Here is a 24,067-nt window from a genome sequence, read left to right as displayed (position 1 = left end):
TTCATGATTTGTGATAATTTGATACATTTTCATGATTTGTAACAATTTGATACGTCTTCATGATTTGTGACAAATTGATACGTTTTCATGATTTGTGACAAATTGATACGTTTTCATGATTTGTGACAAATTGATACGTTTTCATGATTTGTGACAAATTGATACGTTTTCATGATTTGTGACAAATTGATACGTTTTCATGATTTGTTACGATTTGATACATTTTCATGATTTGTTACGATTTGATACATTTTCATGATTTGTTACAATTTGATACATTTTCATGATTTGTTACAATTTGATACATTTTCATGATTTGTTACAATTTGATACATTTTCATGATTTGTAACAACCGAAAAATTGGGCCACAAAAAATATTAAAAAGTAGTGATTTTCAGCTCAGCATCCAGTTTATGCCTTTGTATTGAGGCTCTTAATAAATGTGATGTTTTCAATATTTTTGAATAATTACAAGAAAATACTTGGTTTACAAAGAAGTACAGTTTTAAACAAAATGTTATGCAAGTCAGTTACATGGTTTTTATCTAGCACCAGTACAAAATCAAATAAAATCTGTAATTTATGTTAAAAAAATAGAAAGATACAATATCATTCTGTACTAAAAATATGTCTGCACAAAATTGCTTGAACTGATCACTTGTGCGTAGATTGTACTCATATGTTGAAAAAAATGAGGAAGAGAGAGGGAGAACATGGATACATATTAAAAAAACAAACAAAGAAAAACTTAATTCACATTGACATTTGACTTTATAAATATCTGTCAAACTCAGCTAAGATTAAATCTGATGAACTTTTCGTCATTAAGTTGTCTCTTCCATGTTTTAATAACACCTTTTCTATTTAACATGTCTCCGCACAAGAACCATAAAAGTCAGACCTGTCAATTTTATGGAACTCCGGCTCCTACAAAAGGGTGCTTATTGTGCGACATGTAGAAAGCGAAAAAATAAAATCTCAACATCTAAGTTGATTTGTATTTAAGTATGTCCATAATTTCCATTCATCTCTCATCATACATGTTATGATAAAGGGATCTAAGTCAAAAGCAAAAACATAAAAAAATATGGAAGTAAAAAAATTAGGCCTAAAAATAACAAACTTCCTATATATCACTTTCAACTTTGATAAGAATACATATGAACTGTATTTAAAATATATGCATACGTCTTGAATCCAACCGCTCTCCATCTATTATAATTCCTCCACAAATGAAAGAGTATTTAAGTAAAACACATTTCTAAAAAGATAGTTGGTATTTGAAATTAAATATAAAAGACAAGACTCTAAAAATAATATAAGAAATAGAAATATTACTTGGTTCACCTCACTATATAATCAGTTGCTGAAAACCAAACTAGATAAACTTTTTTTAAGTTGTATTGCTAAATATTTTTCTGCAACTAGTTCTTTACATAAAGTATTTAATAAAAATTATTTAAAAGTAAGTTACAGTTATTAGAATTTAGAAATGATTGTTATAGTTGTGAGTTTCTGCCGTTCAGGGTTGACCGTGTACAAAACTTGTTTATCTTAGTTGTCCCAGAACTGGCTGTGACTGTAAGCAGCAGACTCTTTCACAAAAGTAACAACATTTTGGAGAGTTAAAGATTCTTTAAAATTGAAAAACTTTTATAATTTTTGTAATTTTAATTTTTGCATGTTCAGCAAATTTGTCTTGCAGATTTGAGAGAGAAACTTCTGTTACGCTTATTAGATTTATTGGGACAGTTTCGTTCTTGCCAATAAATGAATGATTTATAACTCCTTTTATTTCAGGATCCTTATAAAAATTTTGGTATGCCTTCGATTGGCCGCCTTTACAAATATATTGAACCTATGAATATTCCACTGGTGAGTAATTTTTTTATAACTCTTATTCATCCCAAACAAAGCATATTGCACTTATTACGTTAGCAGCCACTGTTGCATACTGGGTATTCATATTAGAGAGAGACAGGGTACATTTTAATACAGTTGGATGAGGGGAGATAGATAGATAGATAGAGAGACGAGAGATACTGTTCTGTGAATGTTTCTATAACATATATTTTAGAGAGGAGGGATTGGTTCTTTTAACCAAGGGGGGAACAATCATTACTTATGATTGCTGAGGGAGACACATTACTTAGATGGGTTTGTACACAAAGTTCATATAAATGATGCACAATACCTTTGTTTGTAGAATGACACAAGACGGCAGTTACAAAATGATGATGTTTCTTTATTCCTTTGATCGGTCAATAATTTCACATCAAGGAATTCAAAGTCCTACATGATTTCAACTTTTAAACCTTTGCTTCCAATGTCAGCTCTGTCTGTCCGACCCTCTCCCGACTCTGTCTCTTTGACCCATTAAAACTCCAACTATATTGAGAACTCATCTCTTAGCCATAGCGTCATTGCATGGCCAACAATGTGCATCTGGATCCCATGGCCTAGACATGCTTCACGTGTCTCATTCCCCCCATGTCCGAGCATGTGCCCGACTCATGTGATCTTGAACTCGCATGCATTGTTCACATATGTCTGCAAACAAGAATTCTCTAACCTATTTTTGGTCTAACCTATTTTTCAATATGTTTAACGTTTGCTATTGTTCGTTTTCAAATTCCTTATTTTAATTTCATTTTTATAAACAGAATTGAATCATCAAATTCCTTTTCACAATAACATTTTCATAAACAGAATTGAATCATCAAATTCCTTTTCACAATAAAATTTTCATAAACAAAATTGAATCATCAAATTCCTTTTTCACAATAACATTTCTAAACAGCGAATTCCTTTTCAACAAACATATCTGTTATTTATTTTAAACTCTCCTGAATCTTAATTCCAAACCTAGCTTTCCAGGTTCAAATTCTCGGACTATCCCATCTCAATTTTTACTTAGGGGACCTGTTCTTGTAACACCACTTATTAGAGTTACAAGATAACTGTTTGCGCTTCATTAAAATTTCAACATGTTAGTACAATCAGGGAGGCAGAAAACAGTGAGGGAATTCCAAAGTCTAGCAGTTTGACGAAAAAAACTACTAGAGTAGAAAAGAATTGTTTTCAGTATTAATAAAAATATTTACCACTTTTATAATTTCTCTTTTCTGAAATTGAATTAAAACTGTTATAATTTTGAGAAATAAAATATAGTTCCATTTACAGATGGACACCAAGTCGTTAGTGTATATATAATAAGAGTGTGTCAATGGCAAATATTCAATAAATAAATTAAGAAAACGTTTCTTTGGGAAGAATCAGTCAAAATGTGTCAATTTTCTGAGGCCAGATTTTAGATTTTTAGTAAAAAAAAAGATGAAAAGAAAACTTCATAGAACGTTTTAAATTAAATTTTGAAGCAATAAGATGATTTGCTAGACTTTAACTCCAAATAAACATGTAAATACCTAAACTAAAATGTATGCTGACATTCGATTTATAATTAAATTGTTACTGTTATTTATTTATATTTTTTCTTTGAGGAACAAAAACAGAAAATTTGTGAGATAAAACCAATAATTGAACAAAATATTTAGAAAAAACAGTTTAAACAATATGTAGGTATCATTGAAACATAAAATATGTAAATATCATTGAAACATAAGATAATATGTAAAAATATCTAAGTATTCTTCAAACATTAAATAATATGTAAAAATATGTAAATAGCATTCAAACATTAAATAATATGTAAAAATATCTAAATATCATTTAAACATTAAATATGTAAATATCATTCAAACATAAAATATGTAAATATCATTGAAACATAAGATATGTAAAAATATCTAAGTATTCTTCAAAAATAAAATAATACATAAAAATGTCAGTATCATTCGAACATTAAATAATATGTAAATATCATTCAAACATTAAATATGTAAAAATATACAAATATCATTCAGACATTAAATAATATGTAAAAATATGTAAATATCATTCAAACATTAAATATGTAAAAATATACAAATATCATTCAAACATTAAATAATATGTAAAAATATGCAAATATCATTCAAAAATTAAATAATATGTAAAAATATGTAAATATCTGGGACTGAAGAGGAACTACATATCTATTTGTGTAAGACTTATAACTGCATATCTTTTTTTTTTAATTTTTGGCAAAAGTTAAAGGTTCATTCCAGTGCAGAATATAAGAAAATATTCATATAGGCATAAAAGATGGTTTTATGTTGTCATTTTTCTTCTATATTATTAAATGAGCAACCATTTTGATTCAAAATCCATTTAATATTACACATGTAAACCCGAGTAAAAACATGCTTGAGATGTCTGAACATCCACTAAATAAGTGAAATCACATGACATCGGGTTTAATTTGGTCGCCATCTTGTTTTGATTTTGCTTATATGATATTGAACATTTCTAGTATGTTTTTCTCAATTTGACATGCGTGATAATTATTTTAATAATTTACTAGCTGGGAGACCTGACGTTGCTCAGAATTGAATGAGAATTAATGAATGTTTCACCATTTCTTATTTTAGCGTCATCAAAATCATATAACTCATCAATCTTTCAATCAAATCGATTGATTTCCTTCTCTATTTAGGGGAATCATTATGGTGCCCCAAAAAGAATCTTTATATGCCTCCCCACAGTAACTTAGTCCAGAATACATTGTAATTTACATTGCACTTCTGTTAATTTTATAAAATTATTTTTATATAATGGCTTGAATTAAAGTTTAAAATACAAAGCAAGTATCATGGTTCAATTGTGCTATAAACAGAAACATTAATTTCAAATGCATCCCTGTCATATCAAAGAACCTACTGTTGATTTTATATACTGAGCCTTTCTGCTTTTGTGTTAATAAAACGTCTGAAATACACTTGTGATGTTGGGCCGTATAAACCGTTAACTTCAGCCAAAATAGCGAGTTTCTTTCATTGGACATTTTTTGATTATTGTTACTTATCGAAGACATTCCAATTCTGATACAAAACCTATCTGAGAACACTACCAGGCTCATAAAGTACATTTGTGTGAAATTTAAAAAAAATATTGGCCCAGCCATTTAGAAGTCCATGGGGAACAAACTCTCATACACTCAAAGTTCTTTTTAGTAGAGATAACCTCCGTTTCTTCCATATCTAAAGATATTTGGACATTTTGGCATTGATGCATTTCATTTTGGCTTTAAAGCCAACCTTGCATTGATAATTTTACCTTTCACTCATGGTTTTTCTCTTAAATTGATTAAGAATTATTTTTGGTACTTACCCATTGTTTCTCTAATATTAAAAACTGCTTGTAAAATGAAAATAAAAATTGCACAAGAACACCAAAATATTATGCAAATTATTTCTTTACTTTTTAAACAAAATAAACAATAACAAAATGCCTCAATTTTTGCTTAAATTAAGGTTAACGGTCAAGGGACATAATTTAAACTATAATTCACGCACGGTCATCATAATACTGGCTAGAATTTTTTTTTTTTTTTTTTTTTTTTTTTTTTTATAAAAACAAATGCTGGATAAATTTAAAAATTTTAGTGTACTATCTTTTTTGAACCTAACAGTTATGGATGTAATAAAATTTTTAATTATTTAATTATAGTTTTAGAACACTTATTTCGTTATTCAACTTTAAAATTTTCGGTTTTTTTTTTCTAGTCTTCAATCATCTTGTGTTACATATCATTCCATAAATAGACGTCCATCCTGGGATCATAATACTAGCGATTCAAATTCAATTTATTTTATGAATTCAAATATTAAAATATTTATCAAATAAACTAATAATTTAAATTTCATATGCAATTGTTCTTGTAAAAAAATTCTAAATATTTTCATTGTTTGGTAAAATTATATTTTTTGTTTCAGGTGCGTTGTGACAGTGGCATCATGGAAGGCAGTGAGATTAGTATTTATTATGATGCAATGATTTGCAAGGTAAGTTTCAACTTATTTTTTTGTGTTGTCATCTTTAGTTTGGATAAGAATGAGGATGGTAGCTCAAATGGTTTAATGGATACTAATATGGACTACAAAATTGACTAATTAAAGTTAAAATCTAGTTGAATCTTTCGCATTCACTTTAATTCCATTGGAGAAAGATATTACTTAATTATAAATGAACCGTTTCTTACAGTTATTGTCGCTAGATGTTAACTGGTGGTGAAAGGTTAGGTATAAAAATGTGTGATTTGTGTATTCATTTTTTTTGCGAACTGTTATCTTTATCTTCATAGTTGTTGTTTTTGTCACGTTTCAGCCAACTAATCCTCTGGCCTGCTTTGAATAGGATTGAAACCGCTATCTTCAGACAATGCTCACCTGGAAGTGTAAAAAAAAAAGAAAGTTATATAAATGTGATTGTTTCAAAATTTTTTGCGATGAGGATAATTTGAATTTACATCATACTTTAATGTTTCTGCATCTTTGAGATGTAGATTGATGATTTGTATTATTTGGATTTTTCAGACTACTGTGTGTTATTCTTAAGTTGTAGCCGAGAATTACCTTCACCTAAAATTAGAAAAAAATTATTGCGTAGAAGATTAATTGCAAGTAAAAAATCAATTTTATCATAAATTGCAGTTTTATTGTATTTACATGCTATTGAAGATTGCTCTAAAATCAGGGGAGGTAATCCAATCTGCCAATTCTGCTCTTATGAATGTCAGATTTTTTTTTTTTTTTTTTTTTTTTTATTCAATTTTCACCCCAAACAAGGCACAGTGCCACTTTGAAGCAGGGGGCTACTATTAGGGAATTAATTAGCGGGGTCATTATGAAGGGAGAAGAGTAGAAAGATGTTTGTTAACATTACACTTGAACTTCTGCATATCATTGCAGTTGGGAAAGCAGAATCCCGGAAGGGAGTTCCAAAGACCCGCAGTTCTGGGGAAGAAACTATTGGAGTAAAAGGCTTTCTTGCACCTAGGGATCTCCACTGTAAAGGGATGAGACTTAGCAGCTTGTCGGGTTTGACGGGGGTAGTTACGTCAGGGAGGTACAAGTGTTTGCAGTTCGTCAGAGCATTCACCATTAAAGTATTTGTAGAACAGGCAGAGGGATGCAACATCTCATCGATGGGACAGAGGTTGAAGCCTAGATGACAGTTCAGGATCTATCAGGTTGGCGACTCTTTTTTGAACCCTGTCCAGGAGCGAGAGACAAGCAGCAGATGCACCAGCCCAGATGTGACAACAGTACTCCATACATGGGCGAATGGTTGCCTTATAGAGGTATAGGATACTGGCAGGCGTAAGTAGTTTTCTAGCACGGTAGAGGGAGCCAACCTTCCTTGCAGCAGCCTTGGCAATGCTCTCAATGTATCTATTCCAGTTCATATTCCCTGTAAACGTTAGGCCGAGGAGTTTAAAAGAAGTACTTTCAGGCAATGTGTTCTTGGCCATTGCTATTGGTGGTAGAGAAGGTTTCTTGTAGTTATTGAAGGAAACAAGCTTAGTCTTAGCAGCATTGAATGTGACCAACCATTTTTGTCCCCATTCCACTACGGATTGGAGGTCATCCTCTAGTGTTTCTGCCATTTTCTTGGATATGTGTTCATTTGTTTTCCCCTCATATCTGTTATAGAGAGTGGTGTCATCGGCAAATATACCCATCTTTGAAACAATATTATTAGGGAGGTCGTTTATGAATATCAGGAATAATAGAGGTCCAAGGATAGACCCCTGAGGTACTCCCGCATTTATGTCATATTGTTTGGATGTATGTCTTTCGAGGACAACTTTGATTTTTCTATTACTTAAGAAGGATTTAATTACGTTATGAATTCTTCCAGTGATTCCATATGATCTAATTTTCCTTAGAAGACCATCGTGCCATACCCTGTCAAAAGCCTTAGATATATCAAGGGCCACCGCTCTACCCTCCCCTGTTTTATCCAATGAACGGTATATACGTTCAGAAACTACAGTTAAGATATCTGCTGTTGAACGGGCTTGCCTGAATCCATATTGTTTGTCAGTCAGGAGTTTAGCAGCTGTTAGGTGCTGGACTAGGGCTTGATTAACTAAGGACTCAAATATTTTGGCGAAAAGCGGGAGGAGGCTAATGGGGCAATAATTTAGTGGGTCATTTCTTTCACCAGAATTCTTGAAGACTGGTACCACAGAGGCGGTTTTCCAGCAGTCGGGAAAACAAGATTCGTTAAGGCATTTATTGTAAAGTTTGGAGAGAACTGGAGCAACCTCGGCAGAGCATTTTTTTTAATAGCACAGCCGGCATGAGATCTGGTCCACATGCTTTTGAGGTGTCTAGGTTTTTTATAATAGCATGTACCTGAGAAGGGGTGATTTTCAAATCGTCAAGTGTGGCGTCTGTTCGCAGAGGAAAATCAGGGAGTGAGTGGTGTACCGAGTTCAGTGTGGAGTTTGAGGCAAACCAACTGGCAAGCAAATTAGCCTTGTCAGTTGCCGTGCAAGCAACCTCATGATTGTTTGTTAGTGGGGGAATAATTGACTGTCCATTATTAACTACGCTGTTGTAGATTTTCCAAAAATCCCGGGTTCCTAATTTCTGTGCTTCGATGCGCTTTCTGGTGGTTTCAGAGTAATCTGTCTTAGCTGTGTCTATCACTCTCTTACAATTATTTCTAGCTTCTATAAACTTCTGTTTATTTGAGCTGGACTTATGTCGGTTGAATCTGCGGAACGCATGCTGCCTTTGACAAATGGCAGCTGCACAAGCAGAAGTAAACCATTGGGGGGAGTGGGGCTTGCTATAGTATTTCCGTGCGGGAACATGTGCTTCAATAGCAGTTTTGAACCATTCAGTTGTCTCATTTGCACACTGTTCCGCTGGAAGAGTAAAGATATTTTGCTATGGGGCATCTCTGATGAGCTCCCTTATGGCTTCCCAATCTGCCTTTTTGTAATACCTCGTTGTTTTAAGTAGTGGGTCTTCAGTTTTAGGGCGAGAATTTAGGCTGATTTCTACCATTATCACAGCGTGATCAGCATTCCCGAGTGGGCTGTGGGCATTTGTTGTACAGTCATTGGGAACCGTTGTCAGAAAGAGATCTAGAAGTGAGGCATGTTGATAGTGCTGGTCTGGGAAACGTGTCGGAAATGTAACCAACTGAGATAGGGAATGAGATATAGAGAAGCTATGTGTTGCGCTACCAGCTACGTGTGTGATTTGAGAATCCTAGCCAGTTACTGTGGTGGACATTGAAGTCACCAAATACATGTATTTGTGCGCTAGTATCGAGGGAGAGTGCTATATCTATGCTGTCTGAGACTTTGTTTATTAGGGTACAGTCTTGGTTTGAGGGAGAGCGGTAGAGAAAATACAAGTAGCTAATATTGTGTTGCATATTTAGTCTGAAGCACATAAAGGCCTGGCCCTCTGATTCTAGTTTTATTTCTCTAGTTAGAGGGAGGGTGTTTCGAATATAGACTCCAAGTCCATTAAAACAATGTTAAAATTGATTTTTGTTTTATTAAGCAGTTTTCTACGTGATCATTTTTTTTCTGAATTTTGGTGAGGACTACTCATTTCTGAATGACACATAAGTAAATAAGTGTTTTGGTGCTTATGCAGTTTAGCAAAAATATTAAAAACAAAGAAAAATCTCTATTTTGTATGTGCATGTTATGGAAGAAAGTTCTCATAAAAAATCACTTAATTTGATCAAGTAGTTTTGTTTTTTTTTTTACAGAGGAAAATCAAATTTTAGTCAGACCTCATGACATAGACATCTTAGCAATTTTAGCTAGGAATGGGGGGGGGATAATTCCATCTAATTCTTGAAATTTATCTAAATGCACATGAAGTTTTAGTAATTTTATTAATAAATTTTGAAACAATTTTTTTTTTTTAAGAAAATAAAACAAAGAAAAAAAAAGAAAACCTATAATTATTAAAAACTGTAAAAATAATCTCGTCAAATTTTGACAAACTTCAAGAATTAGATGGAGTTGTCTCCGGGCACCTCCTCATAGTTAAAATCGCCAAATCATCTTTTTTGCTAGGTATCTGAATAAAATTTGATTTTCCTCTGTAAAAAAAAAATGATCAAATTAAGCTATTTTTCTTTAAGATCTTCATTCCATAATAAGCACATACATCATAAAGATTTGTTTTTTGTTTTTTTTGTTTTCTAAATTGCATAAGCACTAGTGTTTTTACTTGAAATGCAATTTTTACTAAGTTTCTAACACTTTTTCTTTAAATAGTTGGTGACTTATGGTGAAACCCGGGAAGCTGCACGACTTACAATGTTGGCTGCATTAGATTCCTATGTCATTAAAGGTAATGTAATTTCTTACCAGGGTTAGGGTTAAGAGGATGGGGTGCAAGAGTGAACTGCATGAACTCTTAAAGTGACCATGCCAAATTTAAATTTGTGGATCTTTTGTAGTCATTTATGCACTAATACTGTATAGGTAAAAACAACAACTTAGGTTTAATTAATTGTATACAATTAATCGTTTACAGTAACTATTGTCTCTACCAGTTTATGAAAATGAGATTTTAAAAACATTTTTAGAAATTTTAATTCTAATCGTCGATAATCTTCCATTGATTTGGATTATTCAAACTACTGTTCTCCTCTTGTCTTGACATTTCATGTGATGTAACCTATCTTTTTCGGTTGTATCTTGTCCATCGTGTGTTTACGTTACATGTCATGTGTTACATGTCATGTCAAACATAGCCAAAATAATTTTTTCATCATGGAAGACCAAAATAATTGTGACATGACAATTAGGTAGATAACATTGCATATTGTTGAAATTGACAAAAAAATGTAAGTAGTTATTATAGCTTTTTAAAGTAAATATCAACTTTTCGGTTGGCTGATATCACTACAATAGTGTTGAAGCACCCTTTTTATTGGCTGATGTATACAATGAACACCCCGTATATATATTTTTGGTATTCTTGCAGAAGACTAAAGCTGCTTTCAAGACTGCCAGCAACCACTGTAAAAGAGTAATAAAAAATGCAAGAGAGCTATATGTTCAGTCCGTTAAATCCAAAGTAGCTGAGCAGCGGCTTGGTTCCCACCAGTTTTGGCAAATAGCAAACAAGATCCTGAACAGAAGTGTGCATTCTATCTAGTGTTGGAACGATTCCTAAATTTTTTCCGATTCCAGGAAAATGTTGATTAACGATTCCGATTCCTGTGGAATTGTTGTTTTGTATAGCGAAAAAATTTGGTACAGCGAAAAAGTGGAAATACAATTAAGGGAATTTCAAAGACGATTTAATTTTTTTCGTAAAATTGCCTTCATTGAAGATAAAAGTCAAAATAAATATTTTAACCATGAATTAAACATGCACCATGAAATTAATAACAATCAATTTAAGGAGTTATTTTATATATTACAAATTATAAAAAAAAAGGGCAGACATATACGAATGCTACCCCTGTAGCGAAATACGCATTGACTCCGATGTTGTACATTGTTTGACTGAGGGAGAAGTTATTATTTTTACAAGGAAAGAACTTTTGTGTGTGTGACCTATTTTTTTTATTATTTATTTTGGCTTGAAATTTGCGCATAATTTTTGTTATTATGATTTTATCTTTTTTTTTTTTTTTTTTTTTTTTTTTTGTGAATATTTTTCTTTTTGCCGGGGTTTACATAATTATTAACAGGAAAATTGGTGAAAGTGAAAATGAAATCTGCGCTATTTTTAAATATTATTTTCAAGTTTAATTAAAGTTTTACGATACCTGCGTTATTTTTTATTTAAAAATCCGCTTACTGGTGTTTGCACCAACAATACTGGTTTTGTATTAAAAGAAGGCTGAAATACATATCGGGATCAGTAGGAGAAATGAAATGGTCTCATGTCGATGAGGCCATGTATAGAGAGACTTATAACATGAAAAGTGAAAAAATATTAGATAATTTTGAAACATTTTTAGAGCATATTCATGAAAAATATGATGATTAAAAAACTTCCTATAAGCTTTGGGAAAAAAACATGTTTTGAATATATGAAATTTTTATTTCTTATTTTTGAATAAAAAATTATTATTAAAACAAAAACAGTAGTGTTCTCGTCGAGTAGTTTTTATTTTATTCAAGAAAATAAAAGGTACTCATGCACTTATTGAGCCGTGCTGAAATAATGACATTATTTAGAAACCCATTCTTAACATGGGGATGGGAGGGTGTTGTGTACCTATTCTGTACTTTCACCTAACAATTTAATAAAAATAGGTATCCTAAAACTTTAATTAAACTTGAAAATACTATTTAAAAATAGCGTGGATGAATAAGTGCACTAGCACCAAATAACATTTCACTGTTTCGATCTACGACATTCCATGAGAGGTACGTATTTGCTAAAGCTTTTTGTTTATATTTGTTTATCGCCACAATTGCTAATTTTGACTTTCACCAATTTTCCTTTAAAAAACAATTAGAAACTCTTCAAACATTGGGCGAGGCACTTAAACCGTAAAAAAAATTACGGTAACATAAGTGCATAAGCACCGATTTTTTTTTTTTGTTTTGTTTTGCTTTAATTTTGTTTGTTTGTTAAATCCGACAAAAAAATGAATAAATAAATAAAAATAACAAAAGAATACAAAAACAATAATAAGAAAAGGGTATTGTAAAACTTTAATTAAACTTGAAAATAATATTTAAAAATAGCATGGATTACATTTTGAATTTCACCAATTTTCCTGTTAATAATTACATAAACTCCAGCAAAAAAAAGAAAAAAATATCCATTCCCCCCAAAACAAAAAACAAACAAAAAAAAAACAGATAAAATCATAATAACAAAAATTGGTGAAGCTTAGATAAGTAGGTCCTGCAGACGAGCCTCTCGTTCTGACATTCAGAAAATTTAGGTTAACAACCGGTGAAGCTACCGAAAAGTAACCCTTTTTAATGAACATGGATATAAACAATATTTTTAAAATTAATTTCTTAATTTTACTTAAAAACAAAATGCAAACATGTATAAACAAAATATTTTAGAAAATAATTTCTTAATTTTAAATAAAAATTGATTCTAAAGAATTTAAAAAAAATAATTATTGAAAAATATTGCAAAGTGTTTACATAGCTGGTTCTTTGGGATAATAGGGGCGCCTGAAACCCCCCCTTCCAAAACAAAAAAGCTTTATTGTTTTTACTATTTTAAAGCGCTTTTTTTTCCTTTTTTAAAGTTTGAAACACAAGTAGTGGCTAGTTAGTACAACAAGTGTGCATGGCGAGAATTCTTCAGGGTTTAAATGTATTGTAATGCTTTTATGGTGGTCGAAAAACGTTTTCAGCCGCCATATTTACTTGCCTCCTCACGAGGGCAGAGTTAGACACAAGGTCGGTTTTTAATCTAGAGAAGCATTTATTACTAAAAAATGAAATGGTGAAATATAAAAGCAAGTTAAGCTAAAAGTAAAAAAAAATTATTTAATTCAAAGAATTAAAGAAAGAAAAAAATTCAAAGAAATTTCAAAACTCATTAAGATAAATAAAGATTACCTTTAAAGTAGTTAATAAAATTCTTGTACATCATATTAAATATGTTATGAAAAGTTCTATGACGTTTTGGAGAGCATTAATCTCACTTCAAACAAACAGTTCAACTTAAAAAATATAAGAGAATTGTAATGAAAGAATCATAAATCTAAGGTATTTTTTAACGATGCAATTTCGATACCCCCCAAAATACACGATTTTTATGATTAACGATTCCGATTAATCATTCCACGACTAGTTCTATGCCAACCATCATCAATGGTCCTGAGGTCATCTCGTCAGCATCAGACAAGGCCAAACTATTTGCCAAGAACTTTCCAGCTAATTCTACCCTATGCGACCAAGGCCATCAACTCCTGTATTTCCTCCTATAACAGACAACACGCTATGCAACATACAAATATCTGTGCGTGAGGTCACCAAGCTAATCAAGAACCTTGATTCCAGTAAAGCAACTGGTCCTGATGGCATTCCAATTATAGTGTTGAAAAAGCTTCAACTAGAACTTGCCCCCATACTTACAAAACTGTTAAAGCATTGTCTTAAGAAGTGCTTTCCAACACCCTGGAAAACCTCATCAGTATGCCCTGTATTTAAGAATTCAGGTGATCGGCCATCTCCCTCTCAGTACAGGGCAATAAGTCTCCTGTGTGTCATGAGTAAGTGGCTGGAATCCATATTAAATAAAGAAGTAGTCAACCACCTCAGCAGAAATAACCTTCTTAGTGACATGCAACATGGTTTCCATTTTGCTAGATCTACAGCAGATGTGCTAACGGTTATATCTTATAGGATTAGTGAATCTCTTGACAAAGGCTTCCTTTCTAGGGCAATTGCTCTTGACATATCAAAGGCCTTCGATAAGATATGGCATAAAGGCCTACTTCACAAGATTTCCAGCTACAGTATAACTGGAAATGTTTTCTCAATTATTAAATCATTTCTCTCTGATAGGCTCATAAGAGTAGTGGTTGATGGGCAGAAATCAGAAGGCCACAGTGTTACATATAGGGGTTTCATTAAAAGAGAGTCTTAGAGATAAAGAGATGTTGTTGTAAGAGACTTAGAGAGATTGTTCATGTTATTACGATTCTTATATGTTCATTCCTTAGACGTGTAGAAGAAGAAACTCTTGGGTTAATAGATGTGTTGCTATGAGAAGCTCTTAGAGTGAGGAGATAGTGTTCAGCGTAGATATGAGATGTAGATTCACATTGTGGATATGAGATGTCGAGACGTGTATGTAATGACATTTTATAACACAGATATATAGACATATAATACAATTCAATTTACCTTTTTGTAGAATCATAAGACAAGACAACGTTTTATAAAACACATGATGGGTTTATTTTGTCACGACCGACCTTTGTTTTCATCATCAAGAATTCAAAGCTTCACATCTTAGTTTCAAAGTGATCGTCTCGCTTCCTAGACGTTCGAATTCCCAGACCCTCTCTGAGTTTCTCACTAACTAACGCTCACTTCCTATATTGAGAAATCCATGCATGTCCGGCCAACGTGACTAAAATTCACGTGCCATCAACATGCGTGGACTTGCACGTTTCCTGAACATTCTGATTTTTCAATAACCTATTTTTTCTTTATTTTCACAAAGGAATTCAACCTACATATCTAATTTATTTAATCAATATTTTATTATCCACATTCTTTTAACAATTGAATAGTTTATTATTTATTTCATCCGAATTAACAATTTACTGGAGATTCCATTTAAACCTATTGTTCTTTAAAACTTATATCCAAGGTTCGATTTCTGCTTTCTCTTATTTTCATTTTAACTAATCTCTCTATTTTTATACTTACATGAAAAAGGGACAGCCCTTATCATGTAACAACAGTATTAATGTTGGAGTCCCTCAGGGGTCCATCCTGAGCTCAACTCTCTTCCTGATCTACATCAATGATATCCCAAAACACATACTTAAATCATTCGTTGACATCTATGCTGATGACATGACTATCTATGGCAACCTACCAAAGGGCGTAAATGACAAAGTTCTCTCTGATTCTCTCTCTTCTGATCTTGAGTGCGTGGTACAATGGTGGAAGAGGTGGCTGGTTACTTTTAATGCATCTAAAACCAAGCTCCTATTTTTGCATTATCAACAGTCTGATCCTCATCTGGCATCAATTGAAATGGATGGGAGACTCCATATTTTGACAAGCTTCTGGGTTTGACCTTTACTCCTGATCTCAAATGGAACACGTGCATCAAGTCTGTTGCCAAGATCGCTGGAAAAATGGTGGGATCCTTCTACCACTCCAATAGATATCTCACTGCTCATGCAATTCTCTATCTATATCAAAGCCAAGTACGTCCAAGGATTGAGTACTGCTGCCACATCTGGGCAGGAGCTGCTAAAAACAGCCTATCCTGCCTTGACAGAGTACAAAATAGACTTCGTGGCTTAGTGGGGGATGCCCTTTTCTCTTCCCTGCAGCCTCTCCCACAGAACAGACGTTGCAAGCCTGTCCTTTTTTTATCGTTATTTCCATGGCAAGCGCTCTTCTGAGCTCCAATCTCTGGTCCCTCCTCGCCAATCTTTCACAAAAAACACCCGTCTAGCTGAAACTACTGTCAATAATTTTCCCCACTCTTTATCTGTGCTTAAATCAAAATGTAGATTCCATGAACAAAGCTTTTTTCTTAGAAGTGTATGCCTGTGGAACTCTGTTCCGTTTGCCTGTTTCCCACCTGACTACAACTTGTATTTCTTCAAGTCAAACATAAAGAAATTCCTGCTAAACCGCCCCCTTAAGTAAGATGTTTTATCGAATCTCCATTACTAACGATTACTACAATATTATCCCATTGATTACTGTACACGCAATAACCTTTATCTTCGAGTGGCTTCCGGGCCTTGATAAGTGGTGACTACCATGTAAAAAAAAAAATTAAAAAAAAAAAAATTTGACCTGGATCCTCTGGATTTTTTGTCAATTATGGTTCAGGCTCGAAAAAAAAAAATGACAAAAACCTAGTGTAAATTTACTGAATATATATTTGGTTTCCCCCCCAAAATTGCATTTTATATTGTTTATTTACTTTTATTATTGCTTTTGCAATTTTTTTATCAACAAAAGTTTTTTTGTTTTTTATACCGTAAATTGTTAGGTGAACACTTTTTTTTTTAAGAAAACTTACATTTTTTTTTGTTTAAAGAAAATTAGCAGTAAACGTCTTTTTTATTTTATTTTTTTTTTTTTTGCAAACAGAATTTTTTTATAAGATGAATGCTTTTTATGAAAAATTGTTTGGTGAAAGTACAGAAAAGTTTTTTTTTCAAGAAAATGTACAAATTATCTTTTGTCAACAGATGCAAAAAAAAAACAAAAAAAAAATGTTGATTTAGCGTTTCAACATTTAAACAATGCTCGGTTTAATCCAGTGATTGTCGGTCGAGCCCTAACCATAATTGACAGAAAATCCTGAGGATTCGAATCAAATTCTTTTTAATTTTGTCTCTTTTTCAATTTTTTGAGTGGATTATCAATGATTGCGAACTAAAAAAATTAACCAAAATGTAAAAAATTCCATGATTAAAAATTTTTAAGGGGTGCTCAGTATCTAATACAAAGTCCTAGTAAATCGATCCCCCTTATTGGAAGCAATCAAGGGAAACCTGAAACCAAATTATTGTCAGTATGTTTGAGAGAGTTTTTTTTCAGAAGATTATTATTGATTTGACACTCAGCTACCAGATTCTGCCATTTTTTTTTTTTAAATGCCAAAAATTCATATTCAAAGATTTTTAGAGGTTGTAAGTAAATATATATGTTTTTCGTGGGTTCACAATTAAACTTGTTATAACTTATTAATGTTATTTTTCAAGTAAAAATAATATTTAGGTTTGGATATAAATTCTTAAACTCATTTCACTCTAAATAATTTACCCATATTGTAAACACATTCTATTTACATTAAGCGAGACTGAAAATTTCTTTTAGTGATGTCACGTGACTGATGAATCACCGGCATTACCAAGAAAACCATCTAATTAAATAAAAATTAAGCATAATGTTATAATTAAAGAGAGATATATAAAATCACGCAGGGGTACGATGAAAATACTTTACCAAAATGTCGAAGCAATCGGTCTAGTGGTTATTCAGATTATTGATTACGAACAAACATACATTTTACATTTTTATTTATACAGATATATATATAAAATCTTGTATGTTTCTTCAGCTCTCTTGAATGTTATCCCAATCTACTATTATTAAATTCTTTCCTTTTTGTAAACTAGTTTTTTTCACTTGCTCCTGTGTGAAAACACTCTTTTTTCCAGTTCTTTTGCTGCTGGTGTCTTATTTTTAACATTTCATTATGTCATTTACCCTGATATTTCATATCCTATGCTTACCCAGTCCCTTCCCTCCCATTGTAAATGTTGGTTTAGTATTATTAGACTGGTCTAATATTCAGAAGAGGCAGAGACAAATGATAGATTATTTTGGCCATCCATAAATACAAGTATGATTTTAATAAATGCTTGTAGGGTTGTTTGGCCAATAAATATTTGGTGTTGTCATGATTAATTGGAACTGTGCATTGGTAAAATCAAAACTTGGGAGAATTAATATTGGAATCGGAAAAATTTTAGCCTAATTTCTGATTCTAAAAAAAATTCTTTTAATTTTATTGTTTTGTTTCAAACTTGATTTTGTTTTCATTGCTGGTACTAATGATAAATATTTATTGATTTTAAACTACTAGTAAAACCAAAATATACTTCATAGTAATGAATTTAGGTAAGAATAACCCAGAAAAAAGAAATAACTCAATAAAAATGGCATGATTGGATAAATAGGGAAAATTGTACAAATGAAAAATATAAAAATCTCACAGTTGATTCAATAAAATCATTTCAAATTTTCTTCATTACTTTTTGCATCAAAAACAATCTGTAAAAGTCTGAAACATTTAACAACCCCAACAACTGCAACGTGAAGATAAAGACAACAGTTTGAAAGATGTGAATAATATAGGTTTTCTGTCATTTTCTTTTCTATTACTTAACAATTAGCAATAACATCTCATTTGATGCTAACATTAAGAAAATTTGTAATTAAATTTTACTTGGTCTGTAAAATAGAGATGTTCAAAACGTTCTTGAGTTGATCCATTTCTCAAGTCTCTTGCAAATTATAGTATTTTCATGACATGATTTTAGTAAATCTGAGACAAACAGCTCTTCCATTTGTCTGCCTGGGATGGATGGCTTATACGTTTGCCTGCCTGGGATGGATGGCTTTTCCGTTTGTCTGCCTGGGATGGATGGCTTTTTCGTTTGTCTGCCTGGAATGGATGGCTTTTTCGTTTGTCTGCCTGGAATGGATGGCTTTTTCGTTTGTCTGCCTGGGATGGATGGCTTTTTCGTTTGTCTGCCTGGGATGGATGGCTTTTTCGTTTGTCTGCCTGGGATGGATGGCTTTTTCGTTTGTCTGCCTGGAATGGATGGCTTTTTCGTTTGTCTGCCTGGAATGGATGGCTTTTTCGTTTGTCTGCCTGGAATGGATGGCTTTTTCGTTTGTCTGCCTGGGATGGATGGCTTTTCCGTTTGTCTGCCTGGGATGGATGGCTTATACGTTTGCCTGCCTGGGATGGATGGCTTATATGTTTGCCTGCCTGGGATGGATGGCTTTTTCGTTTGTCTGCCTGGAATGGATGGCTTTTTCGTTTGTCTGCCTGGGATGGATGGCTTTTTCGTTTGTCTGCCTGGGATGGATGGCTTTTCCGTTTGTCTGCCTGGGATGGATGGCTTATACGTTTGCCTGCCTGGGATGGATGGCTTATATGTTTGCCTGCCTGGGATGGATGGCTTTTTCGTTTGTCTGCCTGGGATGGATGGCTTTTTCGTTTGTCTGCCTGGGATGGATGGCTTTTTCGTTTGTCTGCCTGGAATGGGTGGCTTTTTCGTTTGTCTGCCTGGAATGGATGGCTTTTTCGTTTGTCTGCCTGGAATGGATGGCTTTTTCGTTTGTCTGCCTGGGATGGATGGCTTTTCCGTTTGTCTGCCTGGGATGGATGGCTTATACGTTTGCCTGCCTGGGATGGATGGCTTATATGTTTGCCTGCCTGGGATGGATGGCTTTTTCGTTTGTCTGCCTGGGATGGATGGCTTTTTCGTTTGTCTGCCTGGGATGGATGGCTTTTTCGTTTGTCTGCCTGGGATGGATGGCTTTTCCGTTTGTCTGCCTGGGATGGATGGCTTATACGTTTGCCTGCCTGGGATGGATGGCTTATATGTTTGCCTGCCTGGGATGGATGGCTTTTTCGTTTGTCTGCCTGGGATGGATGGCTTTTTCGTTTGTCTGCCTGGGATGGATGGCTTTTTCGTTTGTCTGCCTGGGATAGATGGCTTTTTCGTTTGTCTGCCTGGAATGGATGGCTTTTTCGTTTGTCTGCCTGGAATGGATGGCTTTTTCGTTTGTCTGCCTGGGATGGATGGCTTTTCCGTTTGTCTGCCTGGGATGGATGGCTTATACGTTTGCCTGCCTGGGATGGATGGCTTATATGTTTGCCTGCCTGGGATGGATGGCTTTTTCGTTTGTCTGCCTGGAATGGATGGCTTTTTCGTTTGTCTGCCTGGGATGGATGGCTTTTTCGTTTGTCTGCCTGGGATGGATGGCTTTTTCGTTTGTCTGCCTGGGATGGATGGCTTTTCCGTTTGTCTGCCTGGGATGGATGGCTTATACGTTTGCCTGCCTGGGATGGATGGCTTATATGTTTGCCTGCCTGGGATGGATGGCTTTTTCGTTTGTCTGCCTGGGATGGATGGCTTTTTCGTTTGTCTGCCTGGGATGGATGGCTTTTTCGTTTGTCTGCCTGGGATGGATGGCTTTTTCGTTTGTCTGCCTGGAATGGGTGGCTTTTTCGTTTGTCTGCCTGGAATGGATGGCTTTTTCGTTTGTCTGCCTGGAATGGATGGCTTTTTCGTTTGTCTGCCTGGAATGGATGGCTTTTTCGTTTGTCTGCCTGGGATGGATGGCTTTTCCGTTTGTCTGCCTGGGATGGATGGCTTATACGTTTGCCTGCCTGGGATGGATGGCTTATATGTTTGCCTGCCTGGGATGGATGGCTTTTTCGTTTGTCTGCCTGGGATGGATGGCTTTTTCGTTTGTCTGCCTGGGATGGATGGCTTTTTCGTTTGTCTGCCTGGGATGGATGGCTTTTCCGTTTGTCTGCCTGGGATGGATGGCTTATACGTTTGCCTGCCTGGGATGGATGGCTTATATGTTTGCCTGCCTGGGATGGATGGCTTTTTCGTTTGTCTGCCTGGGATGGATGGCTTTTTCGTTTGTCTGCCTGGGATGGATGGCTTTTTCGTTTGTCTGCCTGGGATAGATGGCTTTTTCGTTTGTCTGCCTGGAATGGATGGCTTTTTCGTTTGTCTGCCTGGAATGGATGGCTTTTTCGTTTGTCTGCCTGGGATGGATGGCTTTTCCGTTTGTCTGCCTGGGATGGATGGCTTATACGTTTGCCTGCCTGGGATGGATGGCTTATATGTTTGCCTGCCTGGGATGGATGGCTTTTTCGTTTGTCTGCCTGGAATGGATGGCTTTCTGTTTGTCTGCCTGGGATGGATGTCTTTTTCGTTTGTCTGCCTGGGATGGATGGCTTTTCCGTTTGCCTGCCTGGGATGGATGGCTTTTCCGTTTGCCTGCCTGGGATGGATGGCTTATATGTTTGCCTGCCTGGGATGGATGGCTTTTTCGTTTGTCTGCCTGGAATGGATGGCTTTTTCGTTTGTCTGCCTGGGATGGATGGCTTTTCCGTTTGTCTGCCTGGGATGGATGGCTTATACGTTTGCCTGCCTGGGATGGATGGCTTATATGTTTGCCTGCCTGGGATGGATGGCTTTTTCGTTTGCCTGCCTGGGATGGATGGCTTTTTCGTTTGTCTGCCTGGGATGGATGGCTTTTTCGTTTGTCTGCCTGGAATGGATGGCTTTTTCGTTTGTCTGCCTGGAATGGATTGCTTTTTCGTTTGTCTGCCTGGGATGGATGGCTTTTCCGTTTGTCTGCCTGGGATGGATGGCTTATACGTTTGCCTGCCTGGGATGGATGGCTTATATGTTTGCCTGCCTGGGATGGATGGCTTTTTCGTTTGTCTGCCTGGAATGGATGGCTTTTTCGTTTGTCTGCCTGGGATGGATGGCTTTTCCGTTTGTCTGCCTGGGATGGATGGCTTATACGTTTGCCTGCCTGGGATGGATGGCTTATATGTTTGCCTGCCTGGGATGGATGGCTTTTTCGTTTGTCTGCCTGGAATGGATGGCTTTTTCGTTTGTCTGCCTGGAATGGATGGCTTTTTCGTTTGTCTGCCTGGGATGGATGGCTTTTTCGTTTGTCTGCCTGGGATGGATGGCTTTTCCGTTTGCCTGCCTGGGATGGATGGCTTTTTCGTTTGTCTGCCTGGGATGGATGGCTTTTTCGTTTGTCTGCCTGGGATGGATGGCTTTTCCGTTTGTCTGCCTGGGATGGATGGCTTATATGTTTGCCTGCCTGGGATGGATGGCTTTTTCGTTTGTCTGCCTGGAATGGATGGCTTTTTCGTTTGTCTGCCTGGGATGGATGGCTTTTTCGTTTGTCTGCCTGGGATGGATGGCTTTTTCGTTTGTCTGCCCGTGGATGGATGGCTTTTCCGTTTGTCTGCCTGGGATGGATGGCTTATACGTTTGCCTGCCTGGGATGGATGGCTTATATGTTTGCCTGCCTGGGATGGATGGCTTTTTCGTTTGTCTGCCTGGGATGGATGGCTTTTTCGTTTGTCTGCCTGGGATGGATGGCTTTTTCGTTTGTCTGCCTGGGATGGATGGCTTTTTCGTTTGTCTGCCTGGAATGGGTGGCTTTTTCGTTTGTCTGCCTGGAATGGATGGCTTTTTCGTTTGTCTGCCTGGAATGGATGGCTTTTTCGTTTGTCTGCCTGGAATGGATGGCTTTTTCGTTTGTCTGCCTGGGATGGATGGCTTTTCCGTTTGTCTGCCTGGGATGGATGGCTTATACGTTTGCCTGCCTGGGATGGATGGCTTATATGTTTGCCTGCCTGGGATGGATGGCTTTTTCGTTTGTCTGCCTGGGATGGATGGCTTTTTCGTTTGTCTGCCTGGGATGGATGGCTTTTTCGTTTGTCTGCCTGGGATGGATGGCTTTTCCGTTTGTCTGCCTGGGATGGATGGCTTATACGTTTGCCTGCCTGGGATGGATGGCTTATATGTTTGCCTGCCTGGGATGGATGGCTTTTTCGTTTGTCTGCCTGGGATGGATGGCTTTTTCGTTTGTCTGCCTGGGATGGATGGCTTTTTCGTTTGTCTGCCTGGGATAGATGGCTTTTTCGTTTGTCTGCCTGGAATGGATGGCTTTTTCGTTTGTCTGCCTGGAATGGATGGCTTTTTCGTTTGTCTGCCTGGGATGGATGGCTTTTCCGTTTGTCTGCCTGGGATGGATGGCTTATACGTTTGCCTGCCTGGGATGGATGGCTTATATGTTTGCCTGCCTGGGATGGATGGCTTTTTCGTTTGTCTGCCTGGAATGGATGGCTTTTTCGTTTGTCTGCCTGGGATGGATGTCTTTTTCGTTTGTCTGCCTGGGATGGATGGCTTTTCCGTTTGCCTGCCTGGGATGGATGGCTTTTCCGTTTGCCTGCCTGGGATGGATGGCTTATATGTTTGCCTGCCTGGGATGGATGGCTTTTTCGTTTGTCTGCCTGGAATGGATGGCTTTTTCGTTTGTCTGCCTGGGATGGATGGCTTTTCCGTTTGTCTGCCTGGGATGGATGGCTTATACGTTTGCCTGCCTGGGATGGATGGCTTATATGTTTGCCTGCCTGGGATGGATGGCTTTTTCGTTTGCCTGCCTGGGATGGATGGCTTTTTCGTTTGTCTGCCTGGGATGGATGGCTTTTTCGTTTGTCTGCCTGGAATGGATGGCTTTTTCGTTTGTCTGCCTGGAATGGATTGCTTTTTCGTTTGTCTGCCTGGGATGGATGGCTTTTCCGTTTGTCTGCCTGGGATGGATGGCTTATACGTTTGCCTGCCTGGGATGGATGGCTTATATGTTTGCCTGCCTGGGATGGATGGCTTTTTCGTTTGTCTGCCTGGAATGGATGGCTTTTTCGTTTGTCTGCCTGGGATGGATGGCTTTTCCGTTTGTCTGCCTGGGATGGATGGCTTATACGTTTGCCTGCCTGGGATGGATGGCTTATATGTTTGCCTGCCTGGGATGGATGGCTTTTTCGTTTGTCTGCCTGGAATGGATGGCTTTTTCGTTTGTCTGCCTGGAATGGATGGCTTTTTCGTTTGTCTGCCTGGGATGGATGGCTTTTTCGTTTGTCTGCCTGGGATGGATGGCTTTTCCGTTTGCCTGCCTGGGATGGATGGCTTTTCCATTTGCCTGCCTGGGATGGATGGCTTTTTCGTTTGTCTGCCTGGGATGGATGGCTTTTTCGTTTGTCTGCCTGGGATGGATGGCTTTTCCGTTTGTCTGCCTGGGATGGATGGCTTTTCCGTTTGTCTGCCTGGGATGGATGGCTTATACGTTTGCCTGCCTGGGATGGAATGCTT

At 36.0% G+C, this 24,067-nt stretch overlaps 1 protein-coding gene across 1 annotated transcript in view; it reads left to right on the top strand.

Annotated features, from left to right (window-relative positions):
• Positions 1 to 24,067, top strand: part of LOC145297514 (propionyl-CoA carboxylase alpha chain, mitochondrial-like) — a 139,081-nt gene that overhangs the window by 65,883 nt on the left and 49,131 nt on the right. Inside the window, exons 13-15 of the mRNA XM_080143415.1 lie at positions 1,802 to 1,876; positions 5,875 to 5,943; positions 10,200 to 10,275. Of these exons, the coding sequence (XP_079999541.1) occupies positions 1,802 to 1,876; positions 5,875 to 5,943; positions 10,200 to 10,275 (220 nt within the window). The remainder of the gene's footprint in view (positions 1 to 1,801; positions 1,877 to 5,874; positions 5,944 to 10,199; positions 10,276 to 24,067) is intronic.

The sequence above is a fragment of the Euprymna scolopes genome, chromosome 18 (assembly GCF_053919585.1).
Source record: "Euprymna scolopes isolate OS-2025 chromosome 18, ASM5391958v1, whole genome shotgun sequence".
In the NCBI taxonomy this organism is placed as follows: Eukaryota; Metazoa; Mollusca; class Cephalopoda; order Sepiida; family Sepiolidae; genus Euprymna; species Euprymna scolopes.
Note: the sequence above shows the minus strand (reverse complement) of the source record. Positions and strands in the feature narration are given on the sequence as shown.